Below are 18,302 nucleotides of genomic sequence, written 5' to 3'. Positions count from 1 at the left end.
TTGCCATTTGTCAAAATGAATGCAAATCCCTCTGCTGCAGAGGAATCACCTCTGCAGTAAACAAATAAATAAATATTCCTCCAGCATACTGAGAAATCCCTCTGAAGTGAAACAGGAGGTTCCCAGAACTTCAGGAGCGATTGTGACTGTAAGGAAAAGAGAAATTTTGGTCTCTTTCAGCTACAGAATATGAACGACAAGGATGCAACAAGCAACAGTTTATTTGTAGAAAAATCCTTCAAAATTTTACTACACTGTAAGATTAAAGAAAAAATAGTATTAATATATGTACATACAATATATATAAACAAACACACATCGCACCATTAAAATTACATGCTTTTTAGAACAGAGAATGGGTCATATTCCCTCATATCAATTTTAAAAGTTATCACTGCAAGAAACCTTGCTTCCTTTTTGTTTTTATCCCCATCAAAGTTTTCAAGTACAGGAAGTAAGTAATGCAGGATCTAATAGTAGAAAACCTTTGTTATACACAAATTACAACTGACAGCTATACAATATTATTCTGCTGTTTCCAACACTTGTGTTTTTTGAACTCTATAATGATATGAACTTTTACCTGAGGTGCATGGAAATAATGAAGCATGGTAATTGGCAAGTTTAAGAGATTTTCACATTATGATTTGACTGTAATTGAAGTTGATTAGGTATCACATGTCTATACCCACAGTACTGGCACAAGAATGCTTTGTGTGAGTCATCACCAATGTCTTAGAAGTGCAGGAAAAATTAAAAGCCAAGCACCACTTGCAATGATAAGCATGCAGACAATTTAAGTGAAACAGAGGTAGCATGTTCTTGTAACTCCAGCAGGGTCATTCAAATCAACTGCACCCTCCCTTCTGCAAAAGGCACTCACTTTTTCAGCTATAAACAATGTGGTTTTAAATTCAGTCAGATTGACCACAAATGGTGGATTTCTCTCCTTACAAATATAAAAAAGAAAAAAAACTTAAGCAGAGGACATGATGAAAAGAAAAAAAAAAAAAAGTGTAAGAAATACACATTTCAGGTAATATGTGCTATTCCTCTCCCCCTACCTTTTATGGGGAGAATCGAGATATTTTATAAAAGAGTTGCAGTATGTAATCCAAAAGTTAAGACTTTCCAGTTAAAATGGCAGTATTAAGCAGCACATTAATTATCAGGAATAATTTTAAACCACCAGAAATACACCAGCCTTTTTAATAGATAAAGAGCAACAATTCACAGTTAAAAGTAGGAAGTTTATGCACAAAAAGGTGGTGCTAGAGAAGGCTAAAGATCCTTTGACACAAAACCTCATAAATGAAAACGCACAGAAACTCTTGTACTGTATCTTTTATCCTTTCTGCAGTTTGAAAAGATGTCCATGCAAAACACCTGCTCTTACCGTGACACTACAGAGCTAATTGAGTTATAAGACGTGCCACTGTTGCAGCTGGAAGCATAAGCCTCTTGACCATTAGCATCTAAATTTATTTTGAATACAGAGGATGCCTTCAGTAAAAAGTCTGCTGCATCTCTGCGACCTAACTCCCTCAGCTTAGACATTAGAATACCTACAGTGCTCTCAGGAGCATTACTCCACTCCTGCAGAAGGGCATGGACTGGGCTTGAGAGAAAGTCATTTTGTGTTCCGTTATTTGTATTGTACTTTGCAACAAGATCAGGGAGGCCCAGATTCATGGCCAGAAGGCACCAATCTTTGCCCATAGGATCAGGTGGATCCAAAAGGCGACTTAGTTTTCTCCTGGTAAGTAGATTCAGATCAGAAACATGAATATCCATTCCTAGGCTTCCCTGGGAGTAGACATCAAGACACCCAAAACACAGTATACTGCTAAAGCTCTCTTTATATCCCCCCATAGTGTTAGTGAGTGATGTCTCCTTTTGACTCTGTGCACGGAAAAAGTCTCTAGGCTGGTAGACCATTACTGGTTCATGATGTTCCCTCAGCTGCTGAGGACTAAGGTAGTACTTCCCGGTCAGAAGGCCTGGTAAGGTTGTGGCCATTAAGTTATCAATGGTGCTGCATACAGAATCCAGAAGTAAACAGCACTTGATCTTCTCTGTTTCCAGTCCTCTAACTTGAACCTCTATACCCTGACCATGGTTGACCAGCAGCACTAAAAGCTCAGCTCCACGATTCATAATCTTTGATCCATTTACCCAGAGACGTATATCAGCATCTCCCTCTGTGCTTTGCTGATGAATCCACCTGCAGAGATTCACCTGAACTTTATGAAAAATTCCACAAGGAAATGGGGTAAGATGTTCCACAGGAACGATTCTAACACCACCATAAATCAGCACCTCATCCTCCTCATCTGTCCAAGACCTGTGGAGATTGTCAGTCTTTATGAGAGCGGGAATATCCACCATTGTGCCACTGCTAAGATCCCTTGCACAAATATCCATGGCATCCAAAATCTGTATCAGTTCTTCCACATCGCTATCTGTCACCAGACGCTGGATGTCCTCTATAGTGTACCGACCTCTATAGTGATGGAGGGCTTTTGGGTTCTCCACTGACAGGATTTTTCCAAGGACATTTGAACAGAGCCAGCGAGGATCCAGAAGCACAACATCTTGGACAGTTTCACTCTGCATAATGTTTATCTGTTTATAAATACAAAAGTTACTATTTACATCTTGTGAAGTACAAGATGATACTCCACGTTCTCTCCTTCCTAGCCTACTGATCCAATCATTTAACTAACACGGCTGACAGGAGAAAAACAAACAGTGCATTTTAATTTCTTGCAAGTATTCAGAACAAAGAGCAGATCTTGTTCCTGATTTCTACTAGCAGCAAAACCATTAGAGCCCAACAGCTGTAAAGCCTAGCCATGCCCTAGGAGCTATTTATGCAAAAGGTGTTATTCTACAATTCAATTTCTAATGGACAGACATAAATTTCTCACATGTAGTGAACACATTAGGCACTACCTCATTTAAGATGATAGTATACTTATCCTTTCTGGGTATTTTATATTCTTACAACTATAGCAATAAACTGTAATGCTTCCTGTCTCAAAGAAATAATCCTGAATGAAATAGGAGCCACAAGACAATAATGGTAACAAAAAGCATTATTAACCAGTCTCTATTTCTTATGATGTCTTAAGAGGGAGGAGCAAAAAAGCCCAAACTATAGATATTTGCTTAAATCTCATTAAGCAATATTCTACCAGAGCAGTACCTTGCTGATCAAGAGATGCAATTTAAATAAAACCACTTACTTCTCCTATGCTATGCAACTGCTGTGCAATATGCCGTAGGTCTTCTTCACTTGATAGGGGATTAAGCTGTTCCTGTACATCGTATACAAACTGCTGCAAGGACATCAGCTGGTTGGGTCCATTCATTTTTCTCCACGAAGGCAGTGTGGAGATTATTTTTTCACACAGATGAGTCATAGGTGGGCAAGTCTTACAAAAGCAGAGAAAACAACCATTTGTAATTCTACTTTGCTGAGAGTAACAGTACTACTGTTGTTTGTCTGGTTGGTTGGTTGTTTTTTTTAATGGAGGTTACAAGGTCTAATGTATTCATGATGTATATTCACATCCAAAGAGTTCCCCTGTGATGGACCCTTACTCTTCCATCTGTCATTTGCTTGTCATAAGACCCACCTTTTCTTAACAGAGTGAATTCCAGAAACAACATTTCTGCTGAAATTATCAAACTTTCCAAACATCACCATGATTACAAAGGTAATCCTGACATGTGGAACAAAGTTTGGTTTATATAGCTCTGCCCTGTCAAATGTGCTGACCACCTGAAACAGTGACTTCAAAATCTATCAATTGTCTTAATGAGTCTAGATGTTAATATTTATTTCAGAAATCATCAGTATTTAATTAAAATTTGTACTCATCAGTATCTGTATAGGACCAATTTCCTTCAACAGGTGAGACAGCAGGGTACAAGACGTAAAAATGGTACTTTTATCTATTGATTGTCTTGGACATCACTGATGTCTTCATCCTGCACTCTCAAACCAAAGCACACACTTCTTATGCAGCAAAGCTGCTGAAATACAATCGCTGTCAATTCAAAATACAAAACTATAACTTTGAACTGAAAATCTCAAATTGTTTCTTTTCAAGAGAGATCACTTTGGTGACCTATACAAAATACCTTCAATTTTGAAAATGCTGACTGAATCTTTGATGTCAGGAGTTTGTTTATCATCAGGTCTGTCATGTATGCTGCTAAAAAATTGCAACAGCACTTGCTTAAGTTTCATAATGTAAGTATTAAATTTAAAGTAAATTATTACACAGGTTTTTCACATTTTGGCTGGCCCAACACAGACCATTAGACATTACTTACAGAAATTATCTGGCTTCTTATATCTTGCAAGTGATTTCGGAGAAGCTTCATATCTTTAGACCCAGATGCTCCAGCATCCAAGACAAATAACTTGTCTGAAATTTGCAGATCATTTCCAAATCTAAACGAGAAAAAGCAAGCAATTATTTACTTAGTCCCAAACCCAGTTTTATTTCTTAATCCAGATGTACTTCAGTCTTAAATTACACAAGGTATTTTTCTTCAAGGAATGATGAAAAAGTTTAAGTACTGATTATGCTAAGATACTTTATAGGCACAGACAGTATAGCTGCTCTCTGTCTTCTTGAAAATAAACAGAGATAATGAGAGAAAATAGTTGTATTTCCTAAGGAAGAAGGGTGAAGATGTGTAAGAAAATTACAGTTGCATCACAGGACTTGTAATTACAAACCCAAACATTTTACTAGAGAAGGGACTGCAGGAATTAATTCCTTTTAAGGTCTTTGTATTTGTTGTTTTTTTTTCCTCTCACTTGAAATAGCTCAGTTGTCACTGCTACTGACACCAGCTCTCTTTCTCACTTCCTTGTGACTTTTCAACTGCACATAACTGTTTTCCTAGCTCTGGACTTATTTGCATTTAAAAGGATTCCAACACCAAAGATTACACACAGGTATTTTCTGTTGGTTTATTTCAACTGATACTGCCCTGCCACTATTGTGCTGGAATTCCTACATCTGTTTCTTGTACAGTCCAGACAAGTGCCTATGCTCACAGGTATGGGTGGTTCCTTGCACTTATGTGCTCATTGTGAATATAAATTATTGTTACCTTATACAATACTATGTTCCTGAAAAATTCCCTATTTCCATCTATAATAAGCATGCCTTCCACACATTTACTGAAGGAGGCTAGAATTTTCTCTAACTTCCAGGTACCTCTTGGACGACCTTGTCACCCACATGACTCCACAGTGTTCGGCTCTTCACAAAAGGGGGAGGGAGTCCCTCCAGGCCCAGTTTAAGTTTTTTTCCTACTCATCCCAAGTCAATTCAGAGCAAAGGGTGGCTCTTCTGAAAAGCTTTCTCTTTTGCAGCCAGAGTTTGTACCTGAGAACTGCCCACTTGACTGTTGCAAACCCGGAGCACCAAGGTGTTAGACAGATGGCTGATACAGGCCTTTGGATGTATCCCAGTGTTTACAGGGTGAGACTTCCTAAGCCTCAACTCATTTTTGCACCACTTGGCTCACTTTAGCTCATTTAAGGCAGCTCACTCACTGTAATATTGGCAAATGTTTCAATTTTTGCATAACATAAGCTTCCTAAACATACTCAAAATATTGTAATATCATAAAGCTTAAGCCACATAAAGATCTTTTACACAGTTCTGTGCATTTTAATAATTGTTCTTTCCAAGTGACCTGTTAATCCACTCCCCACTTACCTGTTCCTGATTTCTTTCAACAATGACATGTCTTTGTCATACCAAAACTCTCCCCCAACAGGCCGAGGGAGATTCACTATGTCAGCATGTGTAGCGACCAGAACAACACGCAGGGGACTTTTCAGCTTTCCACCAAATGCTAGAAGAGAAACAAGAGCAGTCCCTCACTATGAGACATGCCTATGGAGATGGCTGTCTTCCTGAGCTGGGAAAGTAGCCACACATTTTACATTCTTCACACCAATCACCTTTACAGTGGATTTACCAACTCTAAGCATAGCCATACTGTGCTTACACCACTGATGCTTTGGCTATTATCTGCCTAGGGGATTACCTATATAATGTTTAATTTGAATAGCTAAGTTCTTTGAGGAACATCAGATATATTAATATTACACAAGTTTATTGTTTTAACAAAAAAAAATAATAACACTGATGATACATCTATTAACTACAAACTATGATAGCATAAGAAAAATAATTAAAAATAATAGCTTCTTGAAAGAGTTTCTCGTAATCTTTGGATGGTCCCTAATACTACAGGTGCAGAGTAGAGGACTATAAGTAGAATACAAAATGTCTAAAACATTCATACATTGGTATGAATGCTATTTTGCAGTACTTACACAAACAATGACCTCTCACTTAGGTGAGAGTTAAGTAGGAAAGCCTGGCAGAAACCATGAAAAAGAATGAGAAAGAAAGATACAAATGGCATGAATGAGGTGACAGTATGGAACACAGAGTTTTCAATCTTTTCTCAAACTGATCTTCCAAAAAAGAGGAGACATCATTAAATGATTTCTAGAAAATACAGTACATGCAATCCTGCTGTTTTAGTCTGAAAAAACTTCACATGGGAAAAATGCTTACATCACTTCTCAGTTTTCATCAACTAAGAGCTACAGAATCTTTATTCATTCATAAAAATGAATTTTCCCAAAACTCTGCATAGCACTTCAGGGTAAATATTCTGTAATGGTAATTTTTTTGTTTGTTTGTTTGGTTGGTTTTTTTCCTAGCAGCTGAAGGACTTAGACAAAATAACTAGCAAGTAATTCCAAAAGGTTAAGTTTACTGCTAACATCAGTTGCTACATATTACTTGTGAGATTTGTAATGGTACAAAAATACATGGGCACTCTAGTTGAGCTGACCAGTATAAACACTGATTTAAGCAAAGTATCTGAGTAATGCTGATAATTAGATCAGCAAGAAGAAATCATTAACTCAAATTCTAATTTGGTCAAACCAAGAACTAAGTTTCCTTGCTAGACCTAGAAGCTGTGAAAAGCTTTCAGCAGTTGCAAATAAACTGTATTTTCAGCTTTGACACTTTTTCTGCAAATTTCTGAGCTTTTACTTCCAGAAGTAATTTCATGTTGGTTAGATCCAAATGCTCATATTGTTAACCTTGTGATTTGATCTAAAGTGGAAAATGAAAGACATGCAGATGCCTGAACTGGAAACTGAAGGTCTGCCTTGACTCATCATTATCATTATCTGGCTAAGATAATGCATACAGAATTGAGCAGAACACGGGAAGAGAGGGGAAATACTCTTTGCACTATATAAGAACTTTGCACTAAGCAAGTAAGAGCTCGTTTCGTCCATGACACTATCACAGTCTGCAGATCAATGCTCACAAACAAGTTACATGGTATATGTACTTAGACCTACAGACCTTTTAAGAAAAAAAAAAAATTGTTTGCCTGCCAAGTAACTTTCAGTTTGTTAGAAAGCTTGAATATAAAACAAGTAAACTTACTAAAAAACTGTGCAGAGTCTGAGAATATGCCAAGTGAAATTGACTAGAAATACTGGTTTCTGTACACCCTGATGCACCAAAAAGTTAACATATTTGAAGTCCAAATACAACTCTAGTTAAACATCCTACTGTTGCATGTACTGAGAGGTAACACCACTCCACAATGTCATTCTGTCCTGTTCTCACTGACAAGACTAATTTATGCTGGAAACGCTGTTAATTTGGGCTAGATATACGCAGAATTTAAGCAACGCGTCTACAACCAGTTTTACATGGTACCAACCCTCTAACACACTTTTCCATGCAGCTTATCTGACATAAAACTTCATCTGCCATTTACAGATGTAAATCCCAGTGCCACCAGAGGCTGCACTGAACCTTATGACCCTTTTCAGTTGGACTAACTGTGTGTACAACTCTTCAAGCTTGTTCCACAGATAAAATTCCCTTTCTCTAAGAAACCTCGTGTAAAGTTTGTTTGAATATGTGGGGATGAAGACACATAACAGCGCTCAACACGGGGGATGTACAAAACTGCAGAGAAGCACAAGAAGCTTTATCCTACAGTCCCCTAACGTTTCATTAACAGGCAGAAGAGCATACCTATTGGCTCCTCAACTGGAACTAGTGATTTCAGGAAACTAAGCCAAAAGGTCACTTGGTTTAGCTGGATTTCATAAGGCTCCTCGAGACTAAAAAGCACGATGTGAATTGCAGTGGGATCATTTGCAGCAAAATAATCGTAACAGCAGAAATACACAGGATTCCCAGAGAATTCCCAGACGCTGAAATCACCAACTCCTGAAAAACAGATAAACAGATGAAGAGATCACACTTTGTCAGTAAGCACGAGGCATCTTCCAGCCATGGAAAGACAAACAAAAGAGTTAATCTGATTTAAACTTCCACAAAGATAAACCCTATGCATGTGAGAAAGCAAAACTGCAAATGCAATCATGAACAAAGGAAAGGGGTTTCAGTCAGTCTGAGAGGCTGAGAAGCTGGGTCCTCACAATCTGTTGCTCTCTCACATTCACTTCTCTAGGACATTCAGCTGGATGCCACGTGGAAGCACCTGTGTGGTAAACACATGCAGCCTGACACATTAAAGTGGCCTTAGCCTTGCACAACATTAATGGATCTTGTAATTCCCTTGAAAACCAAGAATAATAGCTCCCATTCTTTTCCTGCTCACCCCCAAAAACTCAACATCTTTATTAATTTTTCCTCTTAACCTGCCACCACTGGTATTAAAAACAGCTGAAGGACATTCTCAAAGAAGCCACTTTGCTTTACAGAATTGTAATATTTGCATCACATTGTTAAGTCAGGACTGAAGAATCACCATGTTAAGGATCCCAACAGCACCGTGCTTCTTTGTGACATGTCCTTCAGCTTCAGATGAGAAAAGTATTAGTGTGTAGTATGGCACTTCCCAGACACACCATCTGATTAGAGTGAAGTCTGCCACACTTATACTACCTCTGTTTATATAAATGCACATCAAAATTCTAGAAGAGAATCCAGAAACCTCAAATCACTGTTATGAGTGCAGCTATTCAGAGCTCACCTATGGGCATACTTTTGTTCTATATCAAGACACAACAGAGAAAGAGAAGAAACCCCTTCTGACACTCTATTTCACAACTGTATTTCACTGCAGAATTTTACTTGGTTTCAAATTACACTGAAAGAAGAAATTAGGCTGGACAAAGAACAAGCTTTAGCTACACAACAAATTGTTCAGCATCTAGGACAAACTTTTTGTCACTGTATGTGTTAGCGTGCATATACTGCATTCATAAATAGGTTTCTCACTCCAAAATAGTATCTTGGTTAATCCTAACTCAGCATCAAAATTGCAGCTGCTAAGACATGCAAGACATTTTCCTTATGAAGAAGAGATGCTACTGGGAGAGATCTTACCATCTATATAACAATTAGTATGGCTGGTGGTATGTATGCACCAACTGTATGGTCTTCACAGTCAAAAGCCATATATGTACTTACAATTTCTCTGACTGACCCCTCTTATTGCTAACTGGTTTTAATTACAGAGCAGTTATCTTCCTTTCAAAAAATAAAGAAAATTTAAAAAAAAAAAATAAAAGAGCTCCAGCGCTTACCAAATATGCTCCAGCCCTGTCACAGGGTGAGAATGTTAGGTCCTTCATACAGCTGAGAACCACTGAAATGGTGAGGACATTTGGGTCTACGGGACCAGATTAAATCTGATAAAATCCTCAAATGACATACAGTGTAGGTGAAGGAGCCTTCACACTAGTAGCTGGTCTGCCAAGCCACTCCTATTATACCAAATCCCTCCTTCCTCTGACCCACCCCAATTATTCACCTCAAAAATATTTCTACGTGATACTGTAAGGACCTGACACAGTGATTACTATGTGTATTACAGGTACAGAACTTCACGCAGATTTACTTTCTGCTTAAACAAACCAAACCCCACCAGTGCTGGATTCTCAACCACAGTCACTACCATACCAAGTCAGATTTTTTTTTGTTGTTGCTTTTATCTTTTCAGACAAGCAACATGGCATTAACCATCCCACAGCATTAAGGCATGCCAGCCCAGGGCACTGCTTACCATGCAAACAGGCATTCTGGATGTCAATGGCCTTGGTGGACTGGTCATCAGCAGAGAAGTGAGAGTGATGAGCAGGTGAAACGAAAGCTTCTAATACCCCTTTGGTCAGGCCTGGCTCAAACATCATGCTACGGCTTCTCACGCTGACATTCTCACAACCAGGGTAAAGATTTGTAATGCTTACTGAAACTGCATCAGGGAAAGGAAAATGAGATTATAAACAATGTGAAAATCACAACCAGATAACTTCAAAATAAGTATGCAAGCCATAAAAGCTGATTAAAAACCCAAAACTGCTCTTCAAAGAAAGGAGATGACTACCAAGCTGTGAGCACACACAACTACATCCTTATTCTGAATGATGAAAAGGAAAATATTAGAGTGATCCCATATAGCATTTATTGTGCTTTAGCAGATACACCACTGGGTAGGAAGCACAGGAAAAAAGTGCATGATTTGTGACTAAAAGGTTTCAATAGTTAAAGTTCTTCTATGTTGCAAAAATATACTGTTTTTTGAGCCAAGGGCTGAAATTTCATAGCATGGTCAATTTTTATTGGTTTGGAGATGCTACATATTAATGTAATTGATTCCTGTAAGTAAGGATGAAAATACCACTGTGTAACAACTGTTTCTGGGGAGGTGGGGGTAGAAAAGCAGGCCCTTGACCAAAATTACTTTACTAATAAGCAATTTGTTTAGCTCATGCTTAATTCGGATTCCCTAAGACTAAACGAGAAAAGAAAGGGCTTTTTAATTGACTTGCACCATCTAGAGGAGAAAGTAAAAATTTCCTTCTTCCACTAGATGCTGAGTTCTAGTATTTGGGTTTTAACATAGAAAGAAACTACCTGTCAGCTGTAAAACTGTACTTTCATGTTTGATCTTCTAGTGTATTAAATATTTAGGCTCTTGTAAATAAATACATGGTAAATTCAAACAGTTATTTTCACAGAATTTAAACAAACCTAAGCACATCACCAAGTATAGACCAAATTGTGCTGGTTTAAATGTTTATCTCATTATGTCACTCAACCCCTAACATTATTTATATGTTATATGATGATTTTCATCCCAAAAGAACAGATAATGAAACAAGCTAAAAACAAAACTCCAAACATTAAACCACTGCCAGAGTAGCTTTGTTTGCACAGAACTGTACAAGTTTCAAGTGTGATAGCACCACACAACTTTCTGGCTTCGTATCTAGGTAAGCTATTCTCAGGTGCATGCTTCAAATTCACCATTATTTTTACAACAATTTGACAGTATAAATGGAAGTCTTGTCTGATTTTATGATGGTGTGAGCACACCTATCCTCTAGTTCTGGTACCCACCAACATAAAAAAATCTGTCTTCAGTCAAAATGTTCCTGCACTGCCGCCAGAAACTGGTATTCCTTGAGTGATATCTCCCCTTGTACGACACAGTAAATTAAGATAAATAAATCAAGAACTTCTGATCGATTCACTTAATCAGTTTCTTTATTCTGTTGTCACAGATGTAAGCCCCTTGTGTTAAGTAAACAGCAAATGCAGTAACAATCTCTGTGCCAGGTACGTGGTCTTGTTAAGCCACTCTGTGAGTACCTTATAGCTTCCTCAGGTGACTAGAGAGAAAGCAGAGATGAAAGCTATTACTAGCACTATTCTAATATTACTTAAAAATAAATGAAAGCTAAACCTGCAAGTATTATCCAAAGGTTTTTAAAGAAACAGGCAAGCCTGACCCCATCTAAAACTTAGAAGTAGTAAGACTACTTCTAAACATCACTCTAAACTTGAGGTTCTTAGCTTGTATACATGGCACAGCCTCTCAATTGTTAGAAAAGGGACTTGGACAAATAGCTCACTACTCTTTCCAGTGTCTTTCTGCCACAACTGTGGGTTCTTCCAAGGCCGGCCACATACTGAAGTGTAAACCTAGCTAGTTCCTCCACATCCTGCTGATCTTCCTACTTGATGCAAGCCAACTGGTGCTACATGGGCAGAGTTTCCCTATTACTTGCACATGCTTCAGTTTAGAAAACCCCCATTTTCACCTTGTTTGGAGACAATTTTAGACACCTCTAACTGGGCCAATCCACTTCTGTAACTTACAGAAAAGCACTCCAAGGCATCAGAGGCAGTTCCGAATCCTGTGATTACTTAAAGATAACATAAAGATGCAGCAACATCTTTCAATTTTGCTGAGAGTTTATTGAAGCTACTCAAAAAGGCTGACAAAACATAATCCCCAAACACACGATGATGGAATCTGGTCATGACAATGGCATTCATATCCTAGGACTTTTTGTGAAAAAGGAATGCCAGTGTTCACAAGTCCTGTCCTCCACTCTCCAAGTTCACTTATGCAGCATAGGAGTAAACAAAACCTTACCTACTCCTGTGCCCTCCACACCTGCAGCTCCTCTTCACTCTTACTTTAGGTACAAGCCTGTGCACAAAGAAGTCAATACCCTCTTTGCATTGCTTTGGTTTCTTACATGCTTAGCCTGTCCTGTCTTTTTCTGTGCAGCCAACAGCTTTTCCTTAGGAGCTACACAGATTAAGCAGAAAATGTTTTCTCATTCAAACATTACAGCTTCGAAGCCGTACCTGAAGGTTTGGAAGACAAAGGAGATGGGGGGAATCTGGTCGAGTTTGTGGAAGAGAGTCTAGGCCTACGTCTTCGGAAGAAGCTTCGTATCAGGCCACACTTTAGAGACTCCACGAGGGTTGTTTTCCCAGCGCCAGTGTGTCCAAACAACTTCAGTTTGATCCGGGGCTGTGGATTCTGCGTGTGCCGCAGCTGCTGGATAAAAAGACCCCGGTGCGTATCCTAAAATTCAACATAAAGAAGAAATTAGAGCGTGTGGCAGGGAACTTCTGCCTCCCAACAAACTCAAAACACAGGGTTTAGGTAACGTTTTCTTGCCAGGTTGGTGTTCACCTGGATCAGTTCCTCTATCTGCTTCATCATGCAAGTGATCAGTTACTGGCAGAAGGGCAGGGACAGGTAGACAAGGCACAGCTGACTGTTTGCTCTCAAGAAACACCTTGAGTCTTCAGGTAAATCACACACGACTTCAGGTTCAACGTCAGTGAATGGGATCATTCTGACCTCTGATGGAGAGGGCAAAGGAGGAAAAACTAGCCTCTTTCAGTATCCGTTCTCCTCACCTGTCTGTCAGTAGCATAACCAACATCTATGATCTCATATAATATACATGCAGCACTGAAAAATTTTCCAGTGACAGCTACCACCTGAGCAATCTGGAAACTTAATGTGCATTTCCCCTCTTCTTTACATCAACTTTTTCTGTACTTCTCATATTTGGGGAATTCTCCTCTTTCTCTTCCTCCTCCTCCTCCCCCTACCCAGTTCTTATTATTTCCACTGTAGTTCTTTGCAAGGTAAATATTGCTTTCCCAGACCACTCTTATCTCTCCTTTCCTCACATACTTATTATTCTTTACCTTAAAAGAGCTCTTGAACACTATTCACCTTCCATTTTTCTACCCCTCTGTTGCAAGTGTAAATCCTCCAGACTGGTTTCCCTCTTGACTCCCAAGCCTCAAAAGATCTGCCTCCTTACTTAGTTCTCCTCTCACAGTTTGCCTTCTGTGTGCATTCATTGTCTATTCCACAGTTGCAATCTCATTCTTCTACACAGACCTTCCTCAAATCCAATCCTATGTCCTACAGAAGAGCTTTCCACTCCGAGCTCCTCTACTACCTCTCTGTGTCTTGTCTTGAAGTATCTGAAGGATACTCTTACTGTTCCTGCCAAAGACAGAGTCATGAATGAACAAATTAAATCTGTCTTTTCTCTTTGCCCAGCAAGAGGCAATCAGACATGTATGTTCTGTTTCCCACACAAGCTGAGCTTGAAAAATCAACTCAACAAGGGTATGCAGTGCAGGACACCAAACTATCAAGTATATCTCACCACAGAAAAACCTGTTTTAAGAAAACAGAGAGACAGCAGAAAGGGTGGAAGGGCAAATGAACTAGCTTCATCTTCCCTTCCTTCCTCCATTTGGAGCTGAGAGGCTCTGCTGTTCTGCACTTGTACTTAGATTAAGATGTAGGATGAGTCATTAAACAAGCACCAACAGCCCCCCAAAATTACAAGCATGCAGCAATTAAGCTGAGAAATTTGACAGAAATAGTAGTGCATATAATTTAGTTACTTCCTCGCTAACAGGCATTTATTAAGTTAGTCACAGTGCAAATGCTGCACCCCCCCTCATGGCTAACACTGAATCCACTGCAAGAGCCACTATGACAGTAGGTTCTTCATTTGTGTGCTGTGAGGGACAAAACACAGGTACTGAAAATAAAACAAGTGTCAGGTATGCTCTAGATGATATTGACCATTTTGTGTAGTACTAATATATTTTCAGTGTTTTGATGTAATTTATTAATTTAAATTGATCAGATTCTCTGTAACAAAGTACATTCTGATGAAGTATATAATTATCATACATTTTCCCCATATACATAGGCAGGCCTTCAATAATTAAGTATACTTGCCTATCAAGAAGAGAGTTACAGCTACTAATATCTCTCTCAGAAGAGATTTCTCTGACCTTTTCCCTTTTGTTCTAGGTCAGCTTGTATTAGTTCCATATTTACATCATGACTAAACCACGAATTTATACACCTGTATGCAGACACAGGCAAGGGTTTGGTGCAGGGATACAACTAGGCAAAATGGATCCTGTTATGACAAGTTTGCAAAAGCTATTATTGCAAAGAAATCCTGAACTCTGGCACTTTCTGACATATTCACTGATACATTTTACAGTCCTGGCAAACACAGACTTACTGGCAGGATGAAAGGACATGATTCTAGTTTCACCTGGTATGTGAATGACTGGTACACACCATCTTCTATTGCTACTCTGAAATGGTCATTTATTTCAGTTTTCCACAGACCCATCAGCATAATTAAAACAGCACTGCTTTAATTGGCCTGGCTCTTGCCTGTAATCTCCAGGCAAGTGGTCCCTGAACCTTCACAGCATGAATGATGCTGCCTATCCAGAATAATCAATGTAGATCAGATGTGTCAGACTTACTACCTTATAACAAGCCCAGATCAGCTTTGCATTCTAGTTGTCAGAGAATCTGCAGATATTGAAATTACAGAATTAAAAGAAGACACCGAGAACTTATGCAACTATTCCATATGGTATTAGTTTCCAGAAGGGGCACAAACCTTACTTCATAACCCCAATCTAACCAAAATGGTGATGGTGAGGAAGCAAGTTCTCTTGTCGGATGTGCTAATTCTCAGTAGTTTATTTTCCATTTTCTTCTAAACACTTTAGATGCTTTGCTAGACACTGTCAGAGACAGGATAAGACAGATCAGTGGTGCAGACTAGCTTACCCATTTTTGTTAGTATGTACATACTAGCTTTAACTGAGGGCATAATTTAAAATTAGAAATATGAAAGGAAAAAAAAAAAAAGGAGACACCATTCCAGTACGGATTTATGCAACAGGTTTTTAGAATGGCTTGGAGGAATATCTTATCGTATGATTTCCCATGGTGAAACTTCTCTTGGTATCTTATAATCATGAAAGCCTCAGTTAAAATTCATGCATTCCCAACCTTTTTAAGTCTTGCAAGCAGACTGGCTACATGTTCATGCTGCTCTGCTCTGGCGAGATCTTCTGCTGTTTTCCCATCCTGTTAAAACACAAATTATTACTAGCAGTTCCTTCCTTTTGCCCACAATAAAAAAATCACGTGCAACATAGCTCAGCTGCTCAAGGCAGTAACAGGATTGCTGTCAGATGCAAGTGAAATAGGGAGAAGAAAGAAAAAAACCAACCAACAACCAGTAACAATTACCCCCACCAGAATCCCTGTTTTTTCAAATTGTTTAAAAAAAAGGTACAGTGCAGAACAACAGCATTTCTATTATAAACTAGTATCTGGATGCCACTGTAACAAGATGCTTTGAGTTCAGAGTCTGAGAGCAGTGCCAATACTCCCCATCTCAATTCCCCTTCTCACCAACTAGAGGATGATAGCAATTCTAGGTATTACATACTGAACAGATCTAAAAGTTTAAACAGTTCACAAAAGAGGGGACACATCAGCATATTCACACACATGAATAGAAGGTCAATTTTGTTTATTAATGGATGAAGAATGACAGTGATGTATCGGAAACTGGAGGTCTCCAGAAAGCAAGAACATTGTAAGGGATGTGTTTTAAATTGCATAAGCAAATTTAAAAAGAGAAGCAAAGCTGCCTCCAGCATTTTGGTCTTGCCATTTAAATACTGATGTTTCACAGTTTAGTATTAAATAGGCTGAAATTAAAATTGCTCAATACTTTCACTCTCACAACTACATTAATGCTATATTGTTTTAAATTTTGGTAACAGGTAACTTATTTATGAGTACTTTGCTTCTTTCACTCTCTCAGGTAAGAGCTTTCAATTATTAAGAAGTAGTACTGGAAAACTAAGACCAATTTTTCTGTTTCTGTCTTTGATTTTACTAGTTTTTCATGTAAAACCTGCACTGACTTAAGTAGTTCTTGAGGATACTGTAATTATTATCCCTACATATGAAATAAGTATCTTTGACAATTGAGTGTCCACCTACAGTAGCCATTTTCAGACTTCCATAAAAGTTATTATGTACTCCAGAACTTCAGATAATTCAGACAGAACAGGAACAGAACACTAGCAAGAAACAGCCAAAATTGTAGTTGATGGTGGATGGTGTGAACTAGCTAAATCTGAACCAATACCATACCCTTAAATTCCTTCCATAGTTGACATGTAATTGCAACTTTAGTAAAGAAACATCTCAGTGTACTTTTTAAAACTAATTTTCCTTAGAGAAGATGTATCAAGGGGATTGTCTGTGCTGACCCAACCCTCCAGATCCCGGTTAATCCTGAATGCTTGATGTATGAGACGAAAAGCGATCTAGTGGCTGGGCAGCTAGCCTGCCATCAGAACTGCTTCAATACTTCTAATACTTCCCGAGTTCCCTGTCTTGGGCACATCCAGGGGAATCCAAAACTTTCAAATAAAGGGGAAACCTCAATTCCCTTCCTGAGAATCCCTGTGGTAACAGGACATGGCCTTCACCAACCTGAAGAGTGAGTTTCGTTTGTATTCTCAAATCTTTGGCCTCCTCTTAAGTCCGAAGCAGGACTACTACAGCCTGGCCCTGCAGGATGTTCCTGTGGCAACCTCCAGCACCAAGCACGTATGCAGCGGCAGATCCCTGCGCGGGCACTGTCTCTTTGAACCAGAGCAGGTCCCACACCTCCCGATGGGAATGCCGCAGCCGCCCTGGCACGGCTTGGGCAACCTGACACCCTGGCTTGCTGTGTCTCATTTCTCCATGGGGGTTTGTTTTGGATTCAAGCCTGGCTTTGGCTAAAGAGCTGTGCTCTGATATATCATTTGTTTAGCTCAGTCACAGCTATCTGGGCACAAACACAAAGGAAGTAACCATCTGGTGAGCATTTGGCAAGGAGTGTGGATGGCAGTGGCTCAGCCAGGCCTGATCAGTGAGCATGGCTATACTGGGATGGAGGTGACTGCTCCCAAAACTGGAAAAATGGCAACAGGAATGGTTCAAATTGGTAAGTCTAAGCAGATGTGTGCACAGAGCAAGCCCACCTTAACAGTGGAATGGCACTGTCATGACCGAGAGCTCCCTCCCACTTCCTAACAGGTTCCCAAGCTTGAGACCAGCTGTCTGATCTTGGTTCAGACTGCTGTGAAGGAAAAAGACCTGAAGAGAAGCCCCATCAAGGGCTTTTGCACTACCTTTTGCTCAGGTACTGCTCTTAGGCTGAGGCTTTTGTCCTCACCTGAACAACATTACAGCTATATGCCTGTTTGTGGCCCTGTATACCACTGATCCAGCCCTGGAACTTGCAGGTTTGACCATGAACCTGTCTCTTCACTATGGACTTATGGCTGACCACAGTCACCGAGCTCAATTTCTGACCCTGACTTAATCTCAGACCTGCCTCATTGTTATGGACTTGTCTGGCGACCTGGACTCTTCGCTAAAGCTGGCTGCCATCACTGGACCTGCTCTGCTTGCCTTGCTTGGGTACTGTGGGACTGGGCCTTGTTGGTGAGGATACTGTCACTACTTGTCTTGTTTCCTCCTGGCTCTCAGCTCACCTTCCCTTATGGGGCAAT

General features: G+C 39.4%; 1 protein-coding gene across 2 annotated transcripts in view; it reads right to left on the bottom strand.

Moving 5' to 3' along the window:
* Positions 1–203: 203 nt before the first annotated feature.
* DAPK1 (death associated protein kinase 1) overlaps positions 204–18,302 on the bottom strand; it is an 88,507-nt gene continuing 70,408 nt past the window's right edge. For both annotated transcript variants that reach the window (XM_042787888.1, XM_042787887.1), the window contains 8 exons: positions 15,727–15,804; positions 12,720–12,942; positions 10,123–10,311; positions 8,121–8,318; positions 5,751–5,889; positions 4,345–4,465; positions 3,249–3,437; positions 204–2,625 (listed from right to left, as the gene is read on the bottom strand). In XM_042787888.1, the coding sequence (XP_042643822.1) occupies positions 1,393–2,625; positions 3,249–3,437; positions 4,345–4,465; positions 5,751–5,889; positions 8,121–8,318; positions 10,123–10,311; positions 12,720–12,942; positions 15,727–15,804 (2,370 nt within the window). In that variant the 3' untranslated portion in view covers positions 204–1,392. The remainder of the gene's footprint in view (positions 2,626–3,248; positions 3,438–4,344; positions 4,466–5,750; positions 5,890–8,120; positions 8,319–10,122; positions 10,312–12,719; positions 12,943–15,726; positions 15,805–18,302) is intronic.

This window comes from Tyto alba, unplaced genomic scaffold (genome assembly GCF_018691265.1).
Source record: "Tyto alba isolate M040663 unplaced genomic scaffold, T.alba_DEE_v4.0 Super-Scaffold_13, whole genome shotgun sequence".
NCBI lineage: Eukaryota > Metazoa > Chordata > Aves > Strigiformes > Tytonidae > Tyto > Tyto alba.
The sequence above is the reverse complement of the archived record's forward strand: the minus strand, read 5'-3'. Positions and strand labels throughout refer to the sequence as shown.